General features: G+C 24.9%; 1 protein-coding gene across 4 annotated transcripts in view; it reads right to left on the reverse strand.

The window, feature by feature from the left end:
• Positions 1 to 1,388: 1,388 nt before the first annotated feature.
• LOC129610460 (protein phosphatase 1 regulatory subunit 12A) overlaps positions 1,389 to 27,145 on the reverse strand; it is a 249,434-nt gene continuing 223,677 nt past the window's right edge. For 3 of the 4 annotated variants that reach the window (XM_055523061.1, XM_055523060.1, XM_055523058.1), the window contains 5 exons: positions 23,726 to 23,801; positions 22,858 to 22,978; positions 20,265 to 20,361; positions 5,046 to 6,213; positions 1,389 to 3,557 (listed from right to left, as the gene is read on the reverse strand). In XM_055523061.1, the coding sequence (XP_055379036.1) occupies positions 2,992 to 3,557; positions 5,046 to 6,213; positions 20,265 to 20,361; positions 22,858 to 22,978; positions 23,726 to 23,801 (2,028 nt within the window). In that variant the 3' untranslated portion in view covers positions 1,389 to 2,991. The remainder of the gene's footprint in view (positions 3,558 to 5,045; positions 6,214 to 20,264; positions 20,362 to 22,857; positions 22,979 to 23,725; positions 23,802 to 27,145) is intronic. The other variant, XM_055523062.1, reaches the window with a different exon arrangement.

The raw sequence follows: 27,145 nt of genomic DNA on the forward strand, positions 1-27,145 counted from the left end.
AGTACTAAATTTTTCAAAAACATGCTATCATTTATTTATTACTTATTAAATTTTTAGAACAACTTTTTTACTTTATTTGCTTTTAAATGAATTCATAAAAAAATTTAGCCTATACAAAATCTAAATATCTAAAAGCAATTTTTCTGCTATAGCTGAATTGAACATTTTATAATAATTTTGATTCAAAATATGCTCTAAGTAAATATGAAAACAGAGTGTATGTTGATTAATGAATTGTAAATAAATTCTTAGTACTAAATTTATTTTCTTTGAAAGAACAGGCAAATTTTCGTGTTGACCGCGCTATATGGTTATACGCGCTATATTAAATATTTTTATTGTTTTAATTTTCTAAACTAAATTTTTCATAGCAATTGATCATAGTTATTTTGTACTTTATTTTTTTAAATTATTTTACGTAAACTTGAATGGATAGAAACTTCAAAAATTAAGTTTAATACGATTTTTCTGAACTCTTAAAAAGTTTCAATTGTAAAATTCGATTTGGAATCTGGGCCCTTACAAAGCGCTTTAAGAAGAAATAAGAACATTGTCTAGGCCAATTTTCTTGAATTTTTTTGAAAAAAAACTGTTCGTGTTGGAGTTGCTGTCTCTCTTTCTAAAATAAATCTTTACAGTAAGCTAATGAAAAGTTGCAAAATCTGTAATTTTAATAAGAGAATTAAAATGTGGAAAAAAAGCATCGCACACTATATTTTTTATACACTCTGTAAAATCATTGTTTACTAAATATTCTCAGTAATCACTGTATTGAAGTTACAAAAAATAAATTATCACATATTAAAATAAAAAATTTTAAACAATTTAAATTATAACAAATTAAAGCAAAATTTTTAGAAATTTTAATTTAGTAACTTTACAAAAAATTGGAATTTTGTATAAAAGTCGCCTATATAATGAAACAGATATGTTTGTTATGTTTTTTTTTCCTTAAAGACTTCGTATGTAATATTGACAATTTGTTTATTAAATTCTTTATACTAAAATAATTTTAGTCGTTACTTAATTTCATAAATCTCGCAATTATAACTATATGTTTTACAAATTAATTAATTTCTATTGCGTATTCTTAATCACAATAGTGTTAACATTAATTTACTTACCGTTATTGCTATATATATATGTATCTATATACTATCTATATGATTTCAAAATTTATAAATTATGATTGCATTTTTAATTTAAACAAAATTTTTTTTTTAGTTATTAATAAAATAATTTATGATATTTCTGAAATTTTGTATAATTTTTTAATGCAATCAGAATATAAAAATTTCTTAAGAAATCGAACACAAATTTTTTTTAAAGGTGTAATTACAATTATTTTGTAGATTTTAGAAAAAAATTTTTATATTTATTTTTTTTCTCATAATTTTTATTTAATATTGTTTTTTAAATTGTTTTCAATATTAATGGACAATTTTTTAATTGTTTTTTTTTTTTAAGTACATTTAAAATGAAAATCAAAATTTTTATATAAGAAAATTAAAAGTAATCGTTTTTTAGTGTTAACCTTTTCCATTTATTTGAACAAAAAATTACGATAAATTTTAATTGTAATATTGTGATCGAATGAATTTCTTAGATTAAAAAATTAAAATAAAGGTTATTTAAATTGAAGATGTGCTTAAACGAATAGTCCAATATGTTGCCTTAGTAGTTGATCAATACTACGATGATGGATTGTTCTTAAACATATTTTGGAGTAAAAGACCCTTTGCTTTTAGGTTGAAATCTACTGTTAGGCTTGAAAATTGCAAATATAATATTGAAATTTGCTTAATTCAAGACAAATTGTAAAATATTTTGAGTTTGTGTTGAAATTTCCACTCCCTATTTTTATTTCTAAATTTTAATTCAGAAAGCAGGCATTCTTCTACTTGAACATTTTTAGTTATTTTTAGTATTGTTATTTGCTAGATAGGTAGATAAGTAGATAAGTAGGTTAAACATCAATAACTATCTTTTATTAAAGTTATAGTTATTTTTTTGAAGTACAAATAATTTGTCGTCATTTTCGTTCGTTTAATGATTTCGAGTTAAAAAGTTTTCAGAGATAAAAACTAAATAGAAATCATAAATGTCGTTTAGAGAATTAATATTTATATATATATACATTATTAATTGTTGGGGGTTTTCGTTTATGCACGGTGCGCTTAAAGTTCTACATTAGAACTAAAATTTTCTAAATCGCAGCGTTAAACAGTATGCAAAAACTTTAGCTAAGTTTTGGTTGTTTACGCAGTCTACAAATTCTGAAACTACTAAACAGTCGTTCGAAAATAACAGAAATGACATTGTTTATGAAATTGTATCAAAATACTTTTCCCCTTCCAATTCACTGCAAAATAAGGAAATTTCAACAAGATTTGAAGACTTAAAGAAAACTTATTTTAATAACTCGGCAATATCTGAATCTGCCATTTTGAAATTAAAATTATTTTTTTGAATTTTAAATTTAAAAAAAAAATTCATGAGGCAGCGACAAAATTTATACTAGAGGTCTGCGCTACATTTCAAACATTTCTTTATAACAGATTGAATTTCCAAACGCACTTTATTTGCAGCCAGTAATTTCCGAACGATCTATATTTTCAGTGTATGTAGCGTGAATTTTCGAATGTACTACAAGCTAGAACTTTGCTAGAACTGAATAAACGAAAACCCCCGTTATGTCAATTAAATATATTATAAGCATTAGGCATTTGTTTGGTCATATTATTTAAAAACATTAACGTTTATATCACAATATTACAATTAAAATATAGAACATAAAAATTATTTTTAAACATTCATACAAGTAAGAGTAAATCACAAATGTCATATACATATATACATGTAATACATATAATTATTTTATTTTTTTTCTGATATTGAACATTTTTCTAAAAAATAACACATATGAAATATAACATATATAACTGATATACAAATTAATATAATATAACTAATAATGGAAAAGGTTAACACCTACATAAGTATACAACATTTTTTCGAATTAGTGCTATCACTGACAACATCACCAGTAATACCACTATATTTTGTAACATTATTTTGTTGTAATGTTGGTGATAAAATTGGTTGTTGTTGTTGTTGTAAAGTTATTTGATTTAAATCAATTGGTGATGTTGCTGGTGTTGAATTTATTAATGATGCATTTGATGAATTATTATTAATGATACTGTTATTTGTTGATGATGTTATTGTTCCTTGTGCTGTTGTACTATCTAATTTTGATGATGTTAATAAAAATTCATTTGTTGAATTTTGTAGGCCATTTAACATTGTTGTATTTTGATGATATTGATTTTGATTATTCGCTGTTGTTGTTGTTGTGTTTAAATTATTATAATTATGTAATGATTGTGCCTGCTGTTGTTGAGATGATGGCATTAATTGTTGTTGTTGTTGTGATCCAAAACCAATTGCTGTACCATTTTCTGCTAATGCTGTTGTACGAGATTGTGAACGTTGTTTCTTTAAATTTGCCAATGTTGCACCCGGTTGATTAATTGTATTGTCTAAATTATGAGTATCTTTATTTTAGAATTTTTTTGGATTATGGTTTTTCCACATTTTTGTTTTTTGTATTTGTGTGTTTAATGCATAATATGTGAATAAAATTGTATGAATGCAACAAATCACAAACGAACATGAAAAAGAAACAGAAAAAAATAATAATAATAAATAAAAAATTAAATTAAAAAAATAAAAATAGGAAAAAAATTAAAATATTGAGTAAAATTAAGAAGTAGGGGTACTGGGTAGGGTGACCGTGGAGACGGGACGCGGGGGCGAAGAAATGAAAACTGTGTTGTAAAAAATTCAATAATGAATGTTAAAGCACTTTGTACGGAAAATAAGGTTCATTTTACATGGTCCGTTCCATAATGAATGAAAATTATAAATTTTTTTTAAATTTTAAAATTAATTGCATTCTGTGCGAATTTTAATATTGAAAAAGTGGTAAAAAACCCCTTTTACGTTTAATTCATAATTTTGTAATTTTCAATTAAAAATCGAAATTTTTATTTTGTTAAATAAATTCAATATTTCTCGCGCATACAAGAATGAAAATTTATGCTTCATTAAGTTCTAATTTAAATAATTTTTCTTTAACATTTTTCCCAACGTACTTTTAATTATTAACTTTTAGAGCCCTTTAATTAATATAATTTCTCCCTTTTGTGCTCGTTTAAATGGTAAAAATTTCTATTTAAAAATTATTTTTGTAATTTTAATAGATTCTCACACTATATACATATACAAATTACATTTAAGTATAATTGACATTAATGAATATTAAAAGGAAAATTCCATTAGAACAAGAGTAAAAAGGAAAAAAGAATCTACTGAAAAAACAAAATGAAAAAACGTGTATAACAAACACGAGTAAATGAGAAAATAAAAGAATAAGCTGTTAAAGTACGAAGAAGAAAATTAGTGTATTTTTTAAATGTTATTTCAAGAGTCCATTTCATGTGGTTTCATAGCGTTATGCAGATGATAAACTGAAGAGCATGCGGGAGATTTTAATATTGAATTTTTTTTTTAATGCAGCAAAAAGAATTTTGTAGCATGGATGTTGTGGTATTGAATTTCAAATAAGGGCCCTTTATATTTTTTAAAGTTCAAAGAGAAGCTAAATTTTTGCACAATTAATTTTGAATTGAAATTATTGCTGACATGAAATTTAATAAAAGAAGATTGTGGAAATTTTTTAGCTAAAAAAATTTTTAAAATTTAATTCAAATTTTCAATTTTATAAAAATTTAAAGAACTTAAAATTATGAATGAAACCTTGTATTTTGTATTATAAACTAAAGTAAAAGTGAGAGAGTACACAAAAAATTCGATTTTTATTGGAACAATTCACTAACAAAAATTAAATTTATTTGAATAAATGTATGTAATATGAATTTATGTTTGATTGTTGAAATAGTGTATACATACAATGCAAACGTGTATTATAAATTTAAATATAAACAACAATGTATACGTAAATATTATGAAATGAAACTTACCAACAAGCACTGTAACTTGAACATTAATTTTTCCATTTTCTTTTGTTGCTTGAAATATTTCTGCTGTTGTTCTATCTGCAACAGATGCTGTTGTTGCTGTTGTCGAAGTAATATTATTTGTTATACCACTTCCTGTTATATTACTATTCATTTTATGTACATTTAAATTTGTATTACGTACAACTAGTGCTGATGTTAAAGGTGCATTTGGATTAGCATTACCATGTTGTTCATGTACATGTAATTTCTCTCTCATATTATGATATTCTTCATTATCTTTACCTTCTGGTGGTCGCCGAGATATTGAATTCCCTGATGATGTATTATTAAAATTTTGATGTGTTGCTATACCTGTTGTATGATGATATTGATGTGGATTATTTATTGAAGTTGAATGATATGAATTTTCTTGTTGTAATTGTTGTAATTGCTGCTGTTGTTGATGATGATGATGGTGTTGCTGTTGTTGTTGCTGTTGTTTTTGATTAATTGATCTATTATGCGAATGTGAATGATTATGATAATGTATATTAGTATCACTTAATCCTGTACCAATAATTCCATTTGTTAATGTTTCTCTACTATTATTATTATAATTAATACCCAAATTTGAATTACTATAGCCATTTATAATATTGCTATTATTATTAATGCTATTATCACTACGATGAGTTTGACTGAAGCTATTCTTTCTTAAATTACCGCTACTATTTGAATTATTATTTGATGATGAAATAATACCACTACCCATTGATTTAATATTACCGGAACTATTTGAATTTCTTAGATTTCCATTTAAATTACCATCCAATTCACTTATTGTTGAACTAACTTCAACTGCACCACCAAGTGATGATGATGATTTTCTTCTACCACTATTATTTAATGATTGATTTATTATATTTGAATTATTAGTAGTATTATTAGTAGTTGTAGTTGTAGTTGTAGTATTATTAGATTTAATAATATTATTTGAATGCATATTATTATTTGGAATTGTATTATTGGTGGATGGCAGTGAATTTGGTCCAGATAATGAAGATGATGATGTCGCTGAAACAAGTGTTGTAGATGTTGTAGCTATAGATGGTGTTGTTGAATTTTGTGATAATATCGATTCAGTACCTAATGATCTTGGTTCAGTTGTACTATCAGGTGCTATAAATACCTATGATATAAAAAGAACAAATTTAAGAATTCGTTTCCAAATAATTGATACACTTAATTAATTAAATTATTAAGATCTGACCATATTGAAGTAAAAATAATTTCAGATCTTTTTTAAAATTTTTAACTTTAAATTTTTATTTTTTTTTTTTTTAGATTTTCAACAACCCGTCAATCATCAAATTCATCTGGTTCGGGTGGAAAAACAATGAATAATCTTTATAAACAATCATTATTGAATCGTCGTGACAAAAATTACTCACTTTTTGATAACTTAAACCATAAACGCCAGTCACAGAATGATAATAGAAACTATCGTTTTCATTATGATGAGTTACCCTTGAGGCACGATTCCGATAAAAAACATCACGACATAATGAAAAGTCAAGCATTTTACCGATTTTAATCATTTTTGTATGTAAAAAAATTAAGATCACAACGCAATGATTTTACGAACAGGCGCTTATTGAATTTGAAATTTAAGTTTTTGTTATACAAATATAAGAAATTAATTATTAAGTTCTTGCACTATATTAATATTTTGTGTATTATTAAGTATTAAGGACGAATTTATATGATTTTGCTAAATTTTTTTTGAAAAAATATTACGTTTCTCCTTTAAAATCATCAAAATTGTTAATGAAAATTGTGAGGTTTGTCAGTTACAAGCAAATTCAAAAATGCATCAAAGAAGTTGGATTTTATTTCTCGATTTACAAATTTTATAAAAAATATATTTTTAAAAATAATTTTTTGCTAAAATAAATTGCTTAGGGCTCAGGCAGATATGCAATTTTTTATTTTTAAAATCATTACACGCACATCTACGTCATCTACGTAAACTATTGTGTCATTTCGAGTCGATGACGTTAAATAACAATTGAAAAGGTAAGTGGACAAAGGGGTTAACTAACATTTTGAGGAAATTCGAGCTGCTCGGATAGAACATCAATAAATTTCTTATATTTTCAACTGCGTCTACTCTTATAGCTAAAAACTTATAAGAAAACGAGATTGACAGTGCACATAGGAGTTAAGTAACAAAAAAAATTGATATTTTTACAGTTTGTTAGCGAAAAAAAAGTGTTAAGATGCAAATGTAGGTTAACCCTTTTGTCCACTTCCCGCTTCAATTACAATCTGTTTGTCAAAAATTACAAAAGTGTTTGATTGCTTAATTGCATGCAATCATATATTTGAATGTGTGCGTGTTTGAATCTTAACCTACGGACTGTATGGAATACAAATAAGTAATCAAACACCGGCATAATAAAAAATTGCATGTCCACCTTAGCCCTTTAATCGCACTTATTCCCTTCTGCACAAAACGAAAATCTAATTCTTAAATATTTTTTAAAGAATAAAAACTTTTTTTTTTAAATTTTTGCATAAAAAACAAAAATAAATATAAAAAATTTTTAATCATGTTTTCTAAGGAAATAAAATTCTAATTTCATTTGTGTTCATAGATAAAGAATTCCAAATTCTTAATATCCTAAATATAAAGGATGAACTTAAAGGATAACACTTACACAAAAAAAAAATTACAATTGAGAAAATCTGTGTTATAGAAAAAGAAAGAAGGTTTGCTGATGGCATTATAAAAAACCTCAAAAATATGTTTCGGAAAAAAGGCAACATTTTGAACCCATTATTGTTATTTTCTTACATTCTTTCATTTCCCCCCAACGCCTCCATACAATTTAAATAAAGAAAATACTGAAATCTTTTCCTCAATATTAACAAGATAAAAATCATAATATTTTAAAGTACACAAAATAAAACAGAAAATGAGAAAGCAAAAAAAAAAAGTGTGTACTTCATGTGTGGACCTAAAAAGAAGAGAATGAAAACAAAACCTTGTCCTCTACAAAAAAATTCTTATTCTTCCTTCCTTTTTTAGAGAAAAAATAAAAAAATTTTTCTTGTCTACCATTTTGTAATAAAAAATCAAAGAAGAACAACCATTTTTTTTTTTTGTATTAAACGCATAAAAAAACAAAAACAATAACTGAAAATTTGACAAAAAACAAAACGGGTACCCTTTTTCCTTAATTTTCTTTTGGTTACTCTGTTTGACATTGATGCTTAAATTTGAGTTGAAAAGAAAAGAAAAGGATAATTTTAAGATTTTATCCTTATACTAGAAAATAATGTGAAAATTTTGGTTGTGTGTAAAGTCATCGTTTTGGAAAATTTAATTTTCCTCCGAAAAACAAATACAAAAAAAATTTTATAAAGGTTTAAGTAAATAAATGATTAAAGTAATATGCTAGCTGGGATTCGTGGTGGATTGTCTTCCAAATTTATGAGAACAATGGATTGTAGGTAAATTTAATTTTTGAAAATGATTAACAAAAAAAAAGTGCATTTTTTTTACTGGTTTAATTGTAGAAGCGTATAATTTATATTACCGTACACCTATAGGAGATGCTATTGATTTAATTAGATGTGGAAAATCTGTGGAAGGGATTCGCAAAGAATGCAGGTAAGGACATAAAGGATAATAAAAAAACATTTATAATTCAAAAGGATAATACGCAGAGATTGTTTAAAAAATTGCTAATTTTTCTTAATCAACATTTTGAAAATTAGTAAACTATACGCACCTTTACACAATAATTACCTAAAATAAATTGGTTTGGGCTAAATCTAGAGATTCTATTTATATTGTTTTAGATTTAAATAGTACAAACAAAGGTCCTACTTTTTAGTAGGACCTTTGTTTGTACTTTGTTTGTATATTTTTATACATACAATATGTTATTGGATTCTTTTATTACAATACAATTTTGCATATTTTTTGGGGACGATTTAAAGTAATTGCATAGTAAGCTAACGAATACTATTTCTGGTAAATTATATTCTTTGTAGCAGTTTGATGACGCTGTTAACATACAAAATGGGTGATAGCAAATTGTTATTTTAAAATTGTAAGAGCAAGAGGTAGCCAAAAATAAGTTCATGCTCTTGTAAAATACAATATTTTTAATGATATTTGCAAATGATTAGTCAAGGTAGTCACTTTTCTTGAAGGGTCAATTTAGCGTACATAAATTTGCATATAAGATTTTCTTTGAAAGAGAATTACCTATATTGACTTTAGCTGGATTTACAAATTGTTAAGGGTTTGTAAACACATTAAGACCCTTGTTATGATCGGCGAAGCGATTGAAATTTTTGTCGAATATGAATTTTTGGTATTATGATTAGCGAATTTGCCTAAATATTTGCCGAATAAGCTGTCAAATCTATCGAATGAAAATTCTGTGTAACAAACTTAATTAAATTAATGCCACGTAATTGCTAAAGATAGAAAAATTCAATTGTTTTTGCAAAAAAGCAAATGTGGTATTAACCTTATTATTTTCTGTAGGCTTTCTGATGTCTTGTGGTAGCAACATTTTGGATCTGGCGAATAAAAGCATTCGCCGATCATTATTTTAAAATTCATTAGATTCGCCTGGTCTATTTGACTCGCGAAGCGATTCGCTTCGCCGATCATAATAAGAGTATAAAAGAAGGTCAAACATAAAAATGAGCAAATTGTGACAGATTGAAATTAATAAGCATTTTGTTCCAATTTTTAATTTTTTAAAGTTCTGAAAAGAGAAATAACAAGAAAAGAAAGAAAGCTATTCTTAAAATTTTTCAATAATTTTCCCTAATTCTTTCAAAATCCTTTTATTTTTCTTTTCTCTTTCCTTTGTGGTCACCTAATCACTCTAAAACAAAATCTTGTTTGCTACTTCACAGTTAATGTGACTGAACAACTTTGGAAAAATTCTTTTTTCAAACCCTTGTTGAAATTTTTTTTTTATTGGCTACAAATATTTCAGTTTTTTCTGTAAATATTAAAAGGGACTCAAATTTTTCTTATTAACCAATAGTGCCTATTCGAATATAATTATTTGTATATGATTGTTATAAAATTCAGATGAAGTCGGTCTCATATTCAATATTGCACATGTAAAATAAAAAAATTTATGAAAAAAATATTTGTATAAGTCGAAAATATCAGAGATTTTATTAATATTATTCAATTTGAAGTTTAACTTAATATTTAATTCGATGAATCTCTTGTATTGTTAAAATAGACAATTCCAAAATTGCAACAGATAAAAGCTTAATCTCATTGTGTTGAAATTTAATACTAATTCATCTTCATTACACTTCTCATTCTTTAAGTATTTGAATAAAAGGTTAACATAAAAACATGAGTTGTATCGTAAGTTTCGAAATATTTTGTTAAGCCCTATAACGTTTTTTTATAAATAAATTCCAAAATCATTTACACAAGACCATCAAAATGTAAAATTTATGTTGTTCTCATTAATCTAAATTGTACATGATTACAAAATTATCAAATATGGTCCCATTACATTGTGGGAATATCAAAATTTTTGATATCATCAAAAATGATTTTTTTAGTAACACGAATTTTTATTGTTATACTATATTCCTATTGTTCCCATATTATTTAAAAGGTGGCAATCACAAAAATTGTAATTGAATATTTTTCTGCATTTTCTAAAGAACATGAGTTTTTATTATATGAAATGTGCTTAATGTTGAACGTACTTAATTAAATTCCCCAATTATCTCTATTCTAAATATGTGTATGTGTTATGTGTTATACACCTATAGTTTTGTACTTTAAGATTGTTATTTATGACCTTAAATGGAACGCGAGGAATAAGTATTAGGTTCTATTTTTAAGTACAATGATAATTTCGGCGATATTATAAAAAATTTTTTTGACAAAAGCAATTCAATGAGCATAAACAACGCTACAAGATTTTATAGGATCATCTTTGAGAAAATTTTATAATTACTGTTGATTTTAAATTAAAATTTGATATTGTTGGGAAAAGACCTTGATTTCTTTTTCGTTCTTTAAAATATTATTTAAATTTATTAAATTTAGTTGTTCTTCTAATAGAAATATTGTAGCGGCTACAGTATATTAACGAAACGTAATAATAATTAGGCGTGATATAAAGGGATTCTTGATTAAGATCTTTTAACATAAATCTTTAATTTATTATGTTGAACAATTTTCCGTGCAAAGAGAATTTTGTAGGTTTTATATATACAATTTTGTAAATTTCAAATTTTCAAATTTAAAAGAAGTGAAGAGTCTACAATATAATGCTAACAGTATAATGGAAATATATTAATCATGTATGTAAAAGAATATTAAAGAAGGTGCAGAACTTACTAACATTAAGATATTAAAAATGGTAAATTTGCCGGAAACTGTTTTATATTCCGTTAAATTGCAATTAATTTTATAAATTTAAACTTAAATTTTCCACTTACTTAGTCTACCTGCTTAATATTCTTAAATAAAATCCAATATTGTGTGTTTACAAACAAAACATTCAAAAAAAGAAAGACCATAAAACAAGATTTAGATATTTATAACAATACACTGAAATATTTTCTTCATATGACCATCATGGACTTAAAAATAAATTTTTTTCTGAATATTCTCAATATAAAGGCACCCCTATATACCTACATTATATAGAACCCCATGTAAGTTCATAAAACAATGAAAATTCAATTGTATTTTTTAACAAAAAAAAAGTTGATGTTTGGTAGATAAGATGAAACCCTATGGTATAGTTTGTGTTTAACATTCATTGTAATAAAATTTGTTAAAATGTTATTAGATTCCATAATATATTGTTAGAAATATTTTATGTGGGTTGTTGTCATACAAATATGAAATTCCTTATTTTCTATGTTATAAAACAAGTTCCTTTTTTCTGTCTATAATACAGCAGTTTGCTGCTATTATGTACATAAATAAACTCGAGTCGCTTCAGTGGTTTTTAATGTAGCACATTTTCCACTTGACAATTTAAGATTTTGTACCTTATATACAAAATTATAAAATATAATTTTATTGCATAAATTTAGGAGATGAGGTTATTGTATTTCAAAGAGGAGATAATTGCCGTAATGATCGGATTAAATCACATGGATATATTTGGTTTTATAGTGCTTCTTCTAGAGAAATGTGGAAATGTTTACAATTTCGGAAAAATAACTTGCTGTAAATCGAAATATGGAGTCTTGAAGAAGCTTGAAGAGACTTGAAATTTTTTGATCCAATAAAGTAAAACATTTATTCTCCACTCAATTTAACAGTCAGAGAAGTTGATTTTCTTGCCATTTTTCTATTGCTTTAAGGGTTTATAAGTAATTAAAATAGAGGAATGAACTGACGGAAAACAATGAGAATTTTTATTTACTTTAAAAATTAAAAATGGATGCAAACACATACGTGAATTTGTTATTTTCATAATAGAAACAAATTGTGAGAACAAGACAAAAAAATTTTTGAATAAGGACAACTGAAAACAAAATGATGACAGTATAGAAAAAATTATGAATTTTACTTTTTCTTTTCGACAAATTTAATAAAAATGATGTCTTTCTTCTTTCTTCTTAAGAAAAAAAAAAAATAAATATAAATATTTGCTTTTGAAAATTTAATAATAAAATGAATTTCAATTGAATAAAATAATTATTTAAAAAATGTAAAATTTAAAGGAAATGTTTTGAATTATTACTTTTGTTGAAAAGGAAATGCAAATAATTCTGTAGAATTATTTTAGTATCAGGAAATGTGTAAGCGGATATTAATGGAAATTACATAAATAATAGCAAATATACACATGTATGTGTGTCTGTATACAAATAATAAATCGTCTGTGAATTTTACTATCCTACAAATATAAAGTAAAATAGTTATTTTTGATGAAATACGAGTCTTAAATTCAATTAAATGATTGATTGATGTGTTGCCGTATTTCCTGAATGTGTCTTGACAGTAGCATGATTGCCAATTTGTAACATCAACGTTTCATAAGAACAAGAAATTTTGAAATTAATTTTCAATTTCGCTTTTGACATTCAATTGACCTCATGGTAAATGTTCTGAAAAATTTTACCCTTAATTTAATTTTTAAGGGTATTCTTCGCTGTCAAAAACTTTGTAATTTTTAACAATGACAAAGTGATCTAGAATTTAATAAAATAAGAATTGATTTGCAAGAACAATAAATGTGTCATATAGTTGTCAAAATTTTTAATTCCTTCAAATATTAATTTACAAATCATACTTAAAAAAATTCTATAAAATTCAGTCAATTCAGTTTTTGAGCTTTCCACACTACTTATTGTCCAATTAACAAAATTTTTGCGAAAAAAATTTACAGAAACCCTATTGAAACTAGTTGAGTAACTCTTCCACTTTTTGTTATATTGTTAAATTTTAAGGAAATTTTACACAAAATCTTTTTTACAAAGGTGAATTGTTCAATTTTTTGCAATAACCATAGTGAACAAAATTCTATAAAGAAATTTTTTGAATTTTTCGATTTCAATGAACTTGTTTTCCTTTTATTGAATTTCAAGCTTATTGCATCAATTTAATAATATAAAATTCAATTTTTATAACAGTTTCAATGAAATTTTCTTTTTGTGATTTGCATGAAATTCAAAGAAATTTTGTAATTTAATTGAAAAGAAATTTTATCAATCAAAATAAAAGAAAGCCAATAAATTTTTAAATTTAAATGTTTTTTTTTTTTAATATAAAAAAATATTATGAAAAAACGTTGAAATCACCAAGAATGCAACTCTTACAACTGTTATACAGATAAAAAATAAATAAAGTTGGGTGTAACCAATGGTTTGTAATTTAGCACTTTTCCCTTCAAAAATTGAAAATACTGGTTTTAAGAACAATTGAGCTATGTACTATATTATTAAAATTAGTTTCATTCATATACGAATATATTTCAAAAATTGCATACATTTAGGATGAGTAATGTTGAATACAATAATGTTGAATGCAATAAAGCAAAAACAAATTGAAAGAGGTGTTAAACTAGAGCTCGAATTTAAGGGTTAATTGCGTGAATTAAGAAAAGTTTACAGTTTCGGAAATAAAAGGTGTCCAAAATTTGAATTTTATAAATTTCGAAAGGCAATAATTTGAGAAGAATTTGAAACTACTTATTAGCGCATAAAAGCTGCCAAAATTTCAGATTCCTATCAGATACTTTTTGCTATCGTTTTTCGGTCTAGAAGAAAAACGATAGCAAAAAGTATCCCGAATAACCGGTATAATTTTTAATATCGGAAAATTATAACGGATAACCGTTACCTAAAAAACGGGTTTTAGGTAACGGTTAATTTTAGCGGCCAATTGGTTTTTTTTTAATTCAAGTATGGTATGCTCTAGTAAAAGAAACGAGCTGCTATATTTCTGCGTTTGAAAAATTTGAAAAATGTTTATGGTTTCGCTGTAATAAATAGTTGAAAAGCGACATTTTCTAGTGTTTGGGAGTTATAACTTTTAGGGGGGGGGGGGGGGGGGGGGGAAGTAGTAAAGTTTCTAAAGATCTACGTAACTATGAAATTTCTTCATGGTTGTAAAAATTTTGTAAACATGTCCACGGACGGACGGGCGGACAGGGTGAAACTAATAAGTACTTTTTTTTCAAAATCTTTTTTAAAAAGGGCTAAAAATGAACAAATTTATTTTTAAGTTATGGGAAACTAATAAAATCAAGATGATTTTTTAAGAAAAGTTTTTTATTGAAATTTACAGTTGCATCAATATTGTCTGATATAATTTATAAAATATTATTGATTTGAGTAACAGTGGAAAACTATTCGCGAACAAAAATACCAAATCAAATTTTAAAAGTAAAAAATTGTGCAAAACTAAAAAAATTCTATTGAAATTTAAAAGTACAATGTAGTTTTTTTTTTGTATTTTAAAAATTTTAAAATGAAAACATATTGGTTTTCTTGCATTTACGATTCTACATTAAATTTATATAGTTTTATATTATTTGAATTTATTAAAGATTTTTAAATATAAATTTAAAATTATAAAAAAAGTAAAACGAATGGCCTTTTGTTTTTCACAGAAAATTCAATCTAACTATAGACAAGAGATTGTTACATTCAATTACGTTGCGATGACGTTCTTGGTTACGTTCTAGAAATCGTAAATGCAATTTTGTAGCTGGTTAGAATGCAATTTTCCTTGTTTTATTATACAATTTTTATTAGAATTGTAAGATAACGAATTAGTTTAGAGAAGGTAAAATGAATTGAATATCTGAATAAAACTTGTGGTTTCTATTAAAGTCGTCATATTTTAGAGCAATACTAGCAGAACTCGATCGTATGTACATGATCGTATAAGGGATTCCTATTACTTATTTAGGGATTTAATTGTGAAACAAATTGAATATTTAATTTACAAAAATTTAGTCAAAGACATGCGAGCGTCGCTTAAAATTTCTTGGACTCTATGATAAGTAACAAATTATTATTGTAGTCACGGTTATTTTTCCAACGTATGAAATATTTTGTATTAAACATTTTCAAAAGTAATATACCCCGTCTACCAAAATAAAAGATCTGCAATCAATTTGACATTCTTAATTTTAATATAATCTGAATTTTTAACGAAAGTAAGAATGTATTAAATTCACTTTGTACCATTATGTCAAAAACAAGAGAAATTGACGCCAACTTGACATATTTTTGCAAACAAAAATTTCAGTATGTATTGAAAGCAGAATAGGAGAGAAACATCAAAATGTAAAGGGAAATTATTTTTTTTTTGTAATTAAAGGGAGCTGATTTTTTTTGTAATAAAAGTAGAATTGCTAAGCTACATTATATTTCTTTACCAAAATGTTTAAAAAAAGGTAGATTGCCAAAATGTTTAAAAAAAGGTAGATTGCATATTCTGCGTAAAAATTTTGCAGTTTTGGTAGACGCCCATAGGCAAATAAATTTGTGAAAGAAAAATAATTTTTTTTTTATAAATTCTTTTCAAATTAATATTAATTTTTCAAAGAGGCAAAACGTATATGAAGAAGCAATATTTTTTAACTCATCCTACTTGTCACGTTGAAATATTAATAGTATATTTATTAAAAATGCGCATATTTTTTGAATTTAATATTAAATAAATCGTTTGATTTCTATATGAACGATTAACAAAATTATTTATGTATTTTCAACACCTCCTTTTTTCTTACGCATCTGTAATTATTTTATTAAACACTCCCTAATTAAATTTGTATTTGTGCGTGTGTGGTAAAAACGAAAAATTATATTTAACCCTAACTGGCTGCATCTGTGCTAACTCTATACAAGCAGATAAATAAGTTACTAACCAAAGGAAATTAATATTTAAGAGTATTTTTCCTAAAAGACAAAGAAGCCAAGAATTATAGCCAAAGTATATAGAAATTATTGTTTTAATTTGCAAAATTATCCACATAAGAATTTGTTCTAAAACTAATATTAAAACAAACTAATATTAATTATTAATTTAGGTAATATATGACAATATCCAAAATTTTTAAATTCTTCTAATTAAAATAATAATTAAAAAAATTATTTAATATTCAAACTTTAATTATTTTAGTAATAATATGAATAAAAGCAAATTATCACTATACAAATATACGTTCTATATTATTTAAAAAAAAATCGTATTAAATAATTTTTTATTTCAGTGTTTTCGGACATAACGCGCGAATGCACCACATCGAAATGGTGTCTTCTTGAATTTTCGATAAACTAAATGTAATTTTTGTTATCAATGATTTTGTATATAAAATATTTATATTTTAGTTTCATAAATATTATTAATTTTTTTTTAAAATGATTAAGAATGGTAGAAATGGTAAAAAAAAAAATCAGTGAACCATTTAAAATTAACTATACATACATGCATACATAAATGCTTGTACAATGTGAAATTTTATTCGACAATAAATTACTTATAAAACTAAATTTATTCTGTCTACATTGAAATTGTTGCCAGATTTTCCTTTTTCTTTTTTGGTTTATTTATTAATATTAACAAGAATTTAAAATTTAATTAAAGAAATCTGAAAATGACTTTTGTTTTTTTTTATTTTTAATAAATTCTTAAAAAATCGCATTAATAAATTGCATAAAAAAACCAAGAAGGTAGCAAAAAATTATGAAGGCGAATTTGAAGATATTAAGGCACGCGAATGTGAAATAAATAAATTTACCCTAGAAGCATTTTGTAGTCGTACAAAATATTATCAAAATTCAGCTGGTCGTGTAAGATTCGTAAAATTGTGAGTGAATATTGTAAAATTATTGCACTATAATTCTTACATCTCTATTACACAAATATAAATTGAACTATGTATATGGCTTCAGATGTTACGAGAATCAGATGTTGAAAGAAATTGTTATAAAATGCAGTCAATGAATAATTCCTCTAATATGCACTTTGCAACAATAAATCGGCAATGGTTGGTAAAATGTTAATTATGTGGAATGAAAAAATCTTTACGTACGAATATTTTTATGTAATTACAGTCCTGCATCGCATTTAACTGTTTCTTTAAAATATCAATGTTCATCGATTTTGAAGGGCAATAGTTTTCGACAACTCAATAGCTAGTACGCCGAAAAATTGTTTAAAGTTTCTCTTTTCAATGATGTTTGCTTCGCATTTAAGAAAATCCAGATTTTATCTGCAAAATAGATTAGCCTTCATTACACTGTTCAATTGTTCAACAATTTTTTAATATATTGCTTGATAACTCTCATCTCTTGACTATTCCTGAGACTATCCGCTAACCGAGACATTCATTTTATTACTAATACAAATTGCAATTTTTATTGTGTTGATACAAGAAAGGCTGATTGGGTAATATTTGTATTGGTATATTAAATTAAAATTTATGATATATTTATATTAAAAAGTCGACGCTTTAATAATATTATAGTGGGATTTAATGATGAATATTATTTTAACACTTAATTATGGGTTACTTAATTATAGTATTGCGTTTCTTTAATAATATAACAAAGATTAATTCTCTAATTGCAAAAATGACAGCGAAAGTAACGAACCAAAAATTTTTTTTATAGCGTTGCATTGCCTAAACATTAAAGCATTTACCAATGTATGTAATTGTGTTTCGTACACAGATGTAAGTAGGCATAAATATTAATTAAATTTGCGAAAATATTTTTTAAACAATTTTTTTTCTTTAGTTGCATACATTAATTATTATTTATTAATTTTACTTGGTCAAATATTTGTAATTAATAAAAGCAAATTGAAATAAAATTCACCAATGAAATATATTTTACAAGGAATGAATTGTTGTATGTTGTAATGTGTGCATCTATCACCCGCAATTAGAAGACTGCAATAAAATTGGTGTTTGTTTTTTAAATTTCACGAAAATTCTATTTAAAAATTTGTTTAAATTATTTAAATTTTATACCGAGTTTAGGGCAAACATATAAGCAGCTAATTTGTACTAAAATGAATAAACAAATTAAATCAAACAAATTGCTTAGCGTCTCTAACTTCAGGGTCACTGGAAACTTGAAACCCAAAGTTGAAATCTAATCATTGCATTTTTTTGCCACAATCTTCTACTAACTGTGCGAAATCTATATTTCTGTAAATAATATAACATTTTTCTTAATACTTTTTTTTGTTAGTATGTACTTTAAATAATTTTGTATATAAAAATATTAAGCGGGCTAACAATTAGAGTAAAAATGTTTAAGAAGGAAATTTGTAAAGAAAGATAAAATCAAACACGATTTCTGTCTGGTTCAAAATTTGAATTTATTTTCTTGTTTTTTTTTTTCCTTAAGATTCACTCTGATAATTTTATTTTCTTAAAATAATATTATAGGTTATGTTTTAACAGATAGGATTAATGAGAAGAACGACTGTATTACAAAATTTTTAACCCGAATTTGATAGTAATGCAAATGAAATTGTTTGGATGTTACGTAATGAAAAAAGTGCTTCTTAGTTATTTTGTTCCACATCTTCCCCTTCTCTCATTTTATCGCTTTACGAAATTCGTAAAAATAATTAGTGTTCACAAAATCGTGAAATTTTAAGAGAAACTTAAAGAGCTGGTTTTTAAGAATTATTAAGAATTATTAAGAATTTTGATTATAAGTTATTGAAAAAATTTTCAAACGCAATATAAATTGTAAACAATGTTTACGTTGCGTTTCGTTTAAGAGGGTACATAGTCTTCTTAACAACGTCAAAATATTCAAGAGTATTTTGTAAATTGAACGCTGCTTTTTGTAAAAATCTTGTTATAAAGAAATGAAATTTTTGACTAAATTTATATTAAATATTTATTCGACGTTTATTTCCATTATTCTCTCCAAAAAATATAAAGCCATCTATCAGAATAAATGGATACTACAATTCATCTCAACTATTCCTTTGTGATTGCTTTATAGAGACTTAGAGTATTAAAACGGTTAAAATAGAGCCGGGACATTATCCTTAGGCATATATAGTCAACCCTATATAAAGTAAAACTCTTTTTATTATTTTTTAAAACCAATTGCTCGGTTATATAAAATAAATGGCAGCCAATCAATATTTAAAATTTAAATACATACATACACACATCCATATGTATTATTAAAACGGGAGTGAAAAAAGCAAAGACAAATAAGTAAAATTTATCAAGATTCCTTCTTCAATTAGAATAACATAAAAATCCTTAATATTTATTTCGGATAGTAGAAAATGGAAAAAGAAGAAATTTAAATTTCCTTAGAAATTAAGGATCAAGAACAATTTAAATAAAAACAAAGAAATAAATCAGAATTTTATTATCGGAAAATGTTTTAAGGATGTTTTTTTAATGCGTTCATAATCGTTTGTTCATTTTTTTTCTCGTTTTCTCCGTTATTTTTTCTCTTTCCTCTATATATATACTCGTAGCAACAATTTAAAATCGTTGAAGGAAATTTGGTTTGTTATTATTTCCGATTTGTTTTTTTTGTTATTTCGGAGAATATTGGTTAAAGAGGATAATGGATCCTTGAAATTTTTATGTATATTGTAAAAATTTAAAGATTAAGAACTTAAAAATTATTTTTTATATTTAAATATTAAAATTGTAAATATTATGGTAGAAAATAATATTTTAAAAAATTTTGTTTTATTGAATTTACCTCTTGAGCTTGTAATCTTAGTCTTGTTTCTTCAACAGCATCCTTTTTGGTTGTTAAAGTTTTATCACGTAATGAAGTTCTACGAACCGATTGGGCTCTGAAATGTATAATAATTTTTTTTTTTTTTGTTATTTAAAATTTATTTAAGGAAATAGAAAATTATTTAATATTAATTAAAATAAATTTTAAATTTTTCAGTAGAAAAGTTTAATTAACAGGAGAACTTAATTAACGTCTTACACTTATCGAAATCTAGAATATGAAAGCTTGATTTCAAACAATGTTTCTTTTAAACTTTTGTTTCTTTTTGTTTTTACCTCGGCTCCTGGGAAGAACATAGGGCTGGTGGGAAGAACATAGGGTAGTTTCTTACGTCATTGAGTTTGACAAGGCAGGTGACGAGCCTACCGTAGTTTTATATTAAATATTTAAGGTTATTGATATTTACTATTTTATTATTGGATATTATTGAAATATAGTAATTAGTTAATATGTATAGTATAATGTAATTTGTATAAGGCTATATAATATTGAATATAATTTTTATAGTGACCTGACTGGGCTTTTGAACCCGAGACCCTTCTGTTAAAGGACCTGTGCAATAACCACTGTACCATGCTCACTGTAAATATTCCTTTGAATTAATTCTGTTTTATATTGGTATGTACATTTCCGGTCTCTTTAAATTCATATAAGTTAATTTTTTATACTTTAGTGCTAAGCAGAGAGAGAAAATGCTTCAACAAAAAAATTTTCTTTTACACTTTTTTAGCTTTTCAATTGCAAGTGAACAGCTCGGCATTTAAAAAAAATATTAAATAAAAAAATTAATTTGAGTTATGAATTTTTCGCTCTCTATATACCAAAGAAGCTGTGCTAAATTACTCAATATGTTGACTATAGCGTAAAACGGAAAAATATATTTTTACTCAAATTTTTTTTCTATAGTAACTTCGTGTTAGCTTTGTTTAATTTGCTTAAAATTTAGCTAATCTTAAATCTTTAGTTTAGCTAACCTTAAATGTTTAGCTTAGTTTTAATTATACCAAAGAAATTGGAGAAATTTTCATAAATTTAAAATTTTGTTTTTTGTTGACCTCAAGATAAAATTTAATTTTTTTGAATTTTTTTGAATTTTTTTGTTATAGCAAGGAAAATTTAAAGTTAAAATGTCTGAGGTCCATTTACATCGTTCCGTTTTCTTTTTTTTCAAACACAAAAGTTAATGTAGAAAAATTTCTGTTTATTCAATTGCATAAAAAACTTTAAAATTATTTTATTTGCATTTGTATGCAAAGATTTATTTTTATTTCAAATTGAAATACTCTTGGCACGTAGTACTCGTACTCTTAAGGTACATAAGGTTATTTTGAACTCTTTATTTTTATAAAAATTCTGGAGAGTTAGTTGGCATCCTATACATCTATATATTTAAAATATATATATTCTGTATAACAGTTTTTTGAATTTTAAAGAAATAAATTTTTGTATTTGAAGATTTTTCTTTAATCATTTTCTATCCCTAATCCTTTATTTTTCAATTCTATTCAGCCACACTTAAATAACCACATATAGTATGAACTTTTTGACTTTTTTTGATTGAATTATATATGAAATATTCGAATGAACTCGGATGAATTTCGAAAATATTCAAAAGGTCTTCCATTCTTCTTTTTATTCTCGATGTGGTTTAAAAAAAAAACAAAAAACAATTCACTGTAATATGAATTTTTAATTTTTATTTCTTTTCACTCTTCTTTATTGAATTGAAAACTTAATATCCTGTTTTTGTTGAAGGATTTACAATATACGTATAATAGGTATTATGCTCGAATCTATATACCATACACACAAATCTATATGCTGAAGAAAACCAAAGTGAAAGTTTTCAAATAAATTCATAGTAAATAAAATATGGGAATACGTATGTGAATAATTTTGTAAAAATCTGATCTATTTTGAATATCAATAGGTTTTCAATGGAAATTTCATAAATCAGTTCAAAATTTCTGGATGTCATTTTTGATAAAATAAATTAAAATATAATATTATTGTAAGTATGTATGGAAGGATTGAATTTTTCGAAAAAATTTTGAATTTTATTTATAAATTTTACAAGTTTTTTTATTAAAATTTGTGTTTTATTTAAATTTAAGATTATTTTTCGCAAAATAAGTGTAGCGATGTGAAACTCTTCTAATTCAATAACACTGTAATACAATTATACATATTTGTATATTTATTCACGACATGGAATTATTCACAATAATGAAAATCAAGATGTCAGTTCGTCATTTAATGGTTAATTATTTTTCTTCATATAGTGTTCATCATATTTTTAATGTCAGCATATTCACCAAGTAAAGTATTTTTAAGGAATGTTAATAAATTCTTACTGCAAAGAGGAAAGAAAGTCTAACTCTAGTCTTAAGAACTCTTGAGCCGAAACGGAATGAAGTGGAAAAATATAGTTGTTAAAAATAAAAATTACTCAGAATCACGGAATTATTTAAATTATTTCAATAATTCTACGCTAATCCTTGAAAAATTTCTATTTTTCTACAATTTTTAATAAAAATATCTTTGTATATACCTTGTATTATTGCTTTGTGATCGACGTACTCTTCGTCTCTGTTGTTCAGCCAATCTTTTACTTTCCTGTTCAGTTTTTAATAATTCTATACGTTCACGAATTTCAGGATCCTCACAAATATCTACAAAAAAATTAAAACTATATTAATTAAGTGTATGAAAATTGTAATACTTATATATATTTATTCACTCATTTAATTATATTTGATAGGAAAAAATATAAATAGAATTTCAATATTTCTGCGACAGTAAGGGAAATTTACATATAGTTGATTTAGTTCAAAATCGAAAGAGTAAATGTGCAAAAATGTTTTTAAAATAAGTAAAAGTGTTTCAGTCTTTATAAACCGATCGAATTATATCGTGAACCTTGGCAATTTGAGTTTAAAACTTGTTTTTTGAAATATTTAGAATTAGCTAGATATTATAGTTAGATATTATAATTAACTAGATTAGCTAATAGTACTCGAACCTGTCAAACCACTCTATAGAAACTGCACGGATAAGTCTGATCTATAATTGAACACACAAATGAATTGGACCAATTACAATAGCAGCCGTCCTTGGTGGAAAAGAAAAAACTTGTGAAAGTGTCGATTGTTTTATTCGTTTTTGAGTTATCGTGTGATCGGAAGGACGGACATGGCTGAGCAAGAATATATATATGTACATGTCCATACCGGAAACGAATATTTATAGTTATAAAATTATTAAACTGAGAAAATATGGGTTCTACCACACAGACTAATACTAAGAATATTAAGCTTGATATTCTCAGTATTATTTTATTAATGTAGTAGCATAATTTAAGTTTAATGAAGTGTTATATTATAAATTAGGAAAAAATTTTGAAAATAAAATATTCTTACCAGATGGTGTTTCATCATCTTTATTTTTAGCATTTAAATCAGCGCCATATTGTGCAAGTAATTCTAAGACTTCCATCTGAAAATTTAAAAATATTAAAAATTAATGAAAATTCTTTGATTCATTTAATCTTAAACAATTACAAATTTCTAATTTATTCTTAAAAATAATTATAAAAATTGGAAATTTAAAGAATTTGAATTCATTTGTAAAAACACGAACTTTTAAATACTTCACTTCGAAGAAGAAAAGAGTTTCTATTTAAAAAAAATCCCAATATGCTTAAAGTTTTGGCTATAAAAATTGCACTTAAATAACTACTTTCAAAACAATAGCCATAAATCTTGACAATTTTTTGGACATGATCACAAAATTTTAATTGAAATTTATTGTTAGAAAAACTTTTTTTTTTATTATTATGAAAATTGCCAAGGTTTTGTGTTTTAAAGCATTACGGCGTTATTCAATTAGCAATGAAAAAATTTTTAAAATGAAATTCGTACGAGTACTAAAAAATAGTCTACTTTTTTTTTTTAACCTATGCGTCCTGTCCCGTCCTTTGTTTAAAAATTTTAGATGTTTTTTTTTTAGCACTTTTCCAAAAAATTTTTGAAAAAAAGTGCTTATTAGTTTCACTCTGTCCGTCCGTTCGTCCGTCCGTCCGTCTGTCCGTGTGTCTGTTTACAAAACTTCTACACCCTTGAAGATAGAAAGCTGAAATTTTGTACGTACATAGATCTTTACTAGAAACTTATTTCCGTAGAACAAAATTTTTACCTATCTCCCCCCCTCTAGAAGTTATACCCCCCCAAAACCTTAAAAATGGCCTTTTTTAACTATTTGTTGCAATGAAACCATAAGTATTTTTGAAATTTTGCAAACGCATAAAGGCAGCGGCTTGCTTCCCCTAGCGCGATATACTATAGTTAAACTTTAGAAAAACAAAATGGCCGTTCAAATTTACCGTTATCTAAAGTCTTTTTTTCCCAAATTTTTGATTTCGTTTTTCTTCTAGACCCCAGCCTGTAGAAGCTTGAAATTTCAGGGGCTTATAGATCTTAACAAATAGTTCATTTCGTTAGAAGAAAATTTTTTTCCACCACCGCCCCCTCTCAAGTTATCTCCTCTTGAAATTTGTAAAATTTGAATTTTTAGCGCCTTATATTTCAAAAACCGCAAACGTTTTCAAATTTCTATAAACATAAAAAGCTAGCGGTAAATTCCGTAACATTAAAAAATATAATTATTTTTCTTAACTCACACAATTAACCCTTAAAATCGAGCATTATGTTAACCCCTCTCTTTATTAATTTTTGCTTTATTTCAAAGACTGCATGAATGCATCATCCTAAATATATGCAATCCTAGAAATAGTTAAATATGAATGAAAATAATTTTAATAGTGTGATACGTACAAATAGACTGTATTTAAAAGCAGAATTTTCACTTGTTGAAGGGAAAAGTGCTAAAATACAAACCATTGGTTTGACCCAACTTTATTTAATTTTAATTTTACCACGAAATATTTAGAAACTAATTTTGATATGAAATGAAAATTTTATTTGAAATTTGTTTTATTTTTTTCATAAAACCTTTGTAGCCCCTATTTAGTTTTTTTTTTGAATTTCCATTGTAATATAGAGAATAATTTTGTATTTTTTAGGTTCCTTAATAAATAAAACTAAATTTATTGTATGCCCATTTGAAAAGGATATAACGAAACAATAAAAAAAAGGAAAACATAAAAAATAATAGAGAAAAAATAGAACACAAAAAGGATATGTGGTTTTATTCCTTTATTTTCTTTTTGCTAAAAATTATAGCCAAAAGGACGTATTTGAATTGTGTGTACGTATAAATATGCCGAAATATATAAAAACAGCCTAAATTAATTTAATTTTGCAAAACTATTTTTATATTACATTTAAAATTTATTAAAATTTTTTTTTTTTAAATTTTGTTAATTTGCGAATAGTTATGTAGAAAAGTTTGCGTAATTAAGTTGCTAAACTTTATTAAATTTCAAAAATATCTTATGTTTTTAATATCTTAAATTATTTATAAGTTTTACAAGCTCCTATATGTAACATATATGATAGAGTTTCAGAAATTGGACTTATAGAGTTATAATGAAACGTGAAAACTTCAAAAGAGAAGTTGAAAGACATTATTAGTTGTAGAATTTTTTTATTTGTACAGGATTTTTAAATATGCAGGACAATTTTGAAAATCTATTGAATACTTATTAAAAATATTAAAAGACTTTACAAAAATTTTCGAATATGAAGACTGAATTGCGAAAAATTAGTTATTTAGAATTTTAACAGTGTAAATTATGCTTGGGTCTCAAATATCCAAAATTTACCATAATATTTTCAATACTTATTTAAATATTTATGTATACGAAAATATAGCTATACATACATATATGTTATATTGCAAGTCCTGAATGTAATCTTGAAATTTTTATTTCACGTACCAATTTAAATTCTTTTTTATTACTTGGATTACAAGAAGGGTTTCCCTAGAAGCGGATATTAAAATTTTTTCCAGTATAGGTGAAAAAACTTTCATTAATTTTTAATTTTTTTTTGTTTTTTATTTTAAAAGGTTTCTGGTTATTCTTTTAAACTTTCTTGTTTTTCTACAGATGTATCTATACCTTTATGATTGTTCTTAATTTTTGGTGGATTTAAAATATAAATAAATATTTTTGTAAGAATTTTGTAGAAATGTTTATTATTTTTGTGGAAAAGTTGAATAAAATAAATAAGAAAGTAAAAATTAACCAGAAGTACCCAGATGAATATTTAAAATGAATTTTTTTTTGTGTTGGGAATAAAAGAGCATCAATGAAGAATTTTAATTTTTACATCGGGCTAGATGAAAAGAAGATTTAAAATTCTTAATTTATGATTTTAACTTATAAAAAATGAACTGTGTAGAAAATGTAAGCGATTATGATGAGGAGTAAATTATGTTTGAATGGTTTTGGTATCAAAAATCTTAAATCTTATTTAAAAATGGTTTGCGGTAGGATTATAATTTCTGATAGCAATTTTTGGAATAAAGTTTTTAATATGAAGATTTAAATTTCAATGTCCTAGATGACATGATTGTAACCATAATTGGTCTCTTGAAAATTGTTGTTTTTTATTAATATTCAAATGTTTGACACATTACCAATAGTTTTGATTTATTATTTCGAAACTCTTCTTAAAATTATAAATGGTTCTTTTAAGAAATTTTAAGCAAGAGAGTCTAATAAGAGTTGATAATAGTCTGATCTAAAACCAACGCATATTTTACTAGGATCAAATATTAAAGCATTCATTTCTATACCTCTACGAACGTATGCTCGAAGGGTATTATATATAAATTTGCATTGAATTGTATTTTTTGATAATCGTCGAATTCTTAGT

The sequence above is a fragment of the Condylostylus longicornis genome, unplaced genomic scaffold, assembly GCF_029603195.1.
Source record: "Condylostylus longicornis isolate FDR11 unplaced genomic scaffold, ASM2960319v2 ptg000044l, whole genome shotgun sequence".
In the NCBI taxonomy this organism is placed as follows: domain Eukaryota; kingdom Metazoa; phylum Arthropoda; class Insecta; order Diptera; family Dolichopodidae; genus Condylostylus; species Condylostylus longicornis.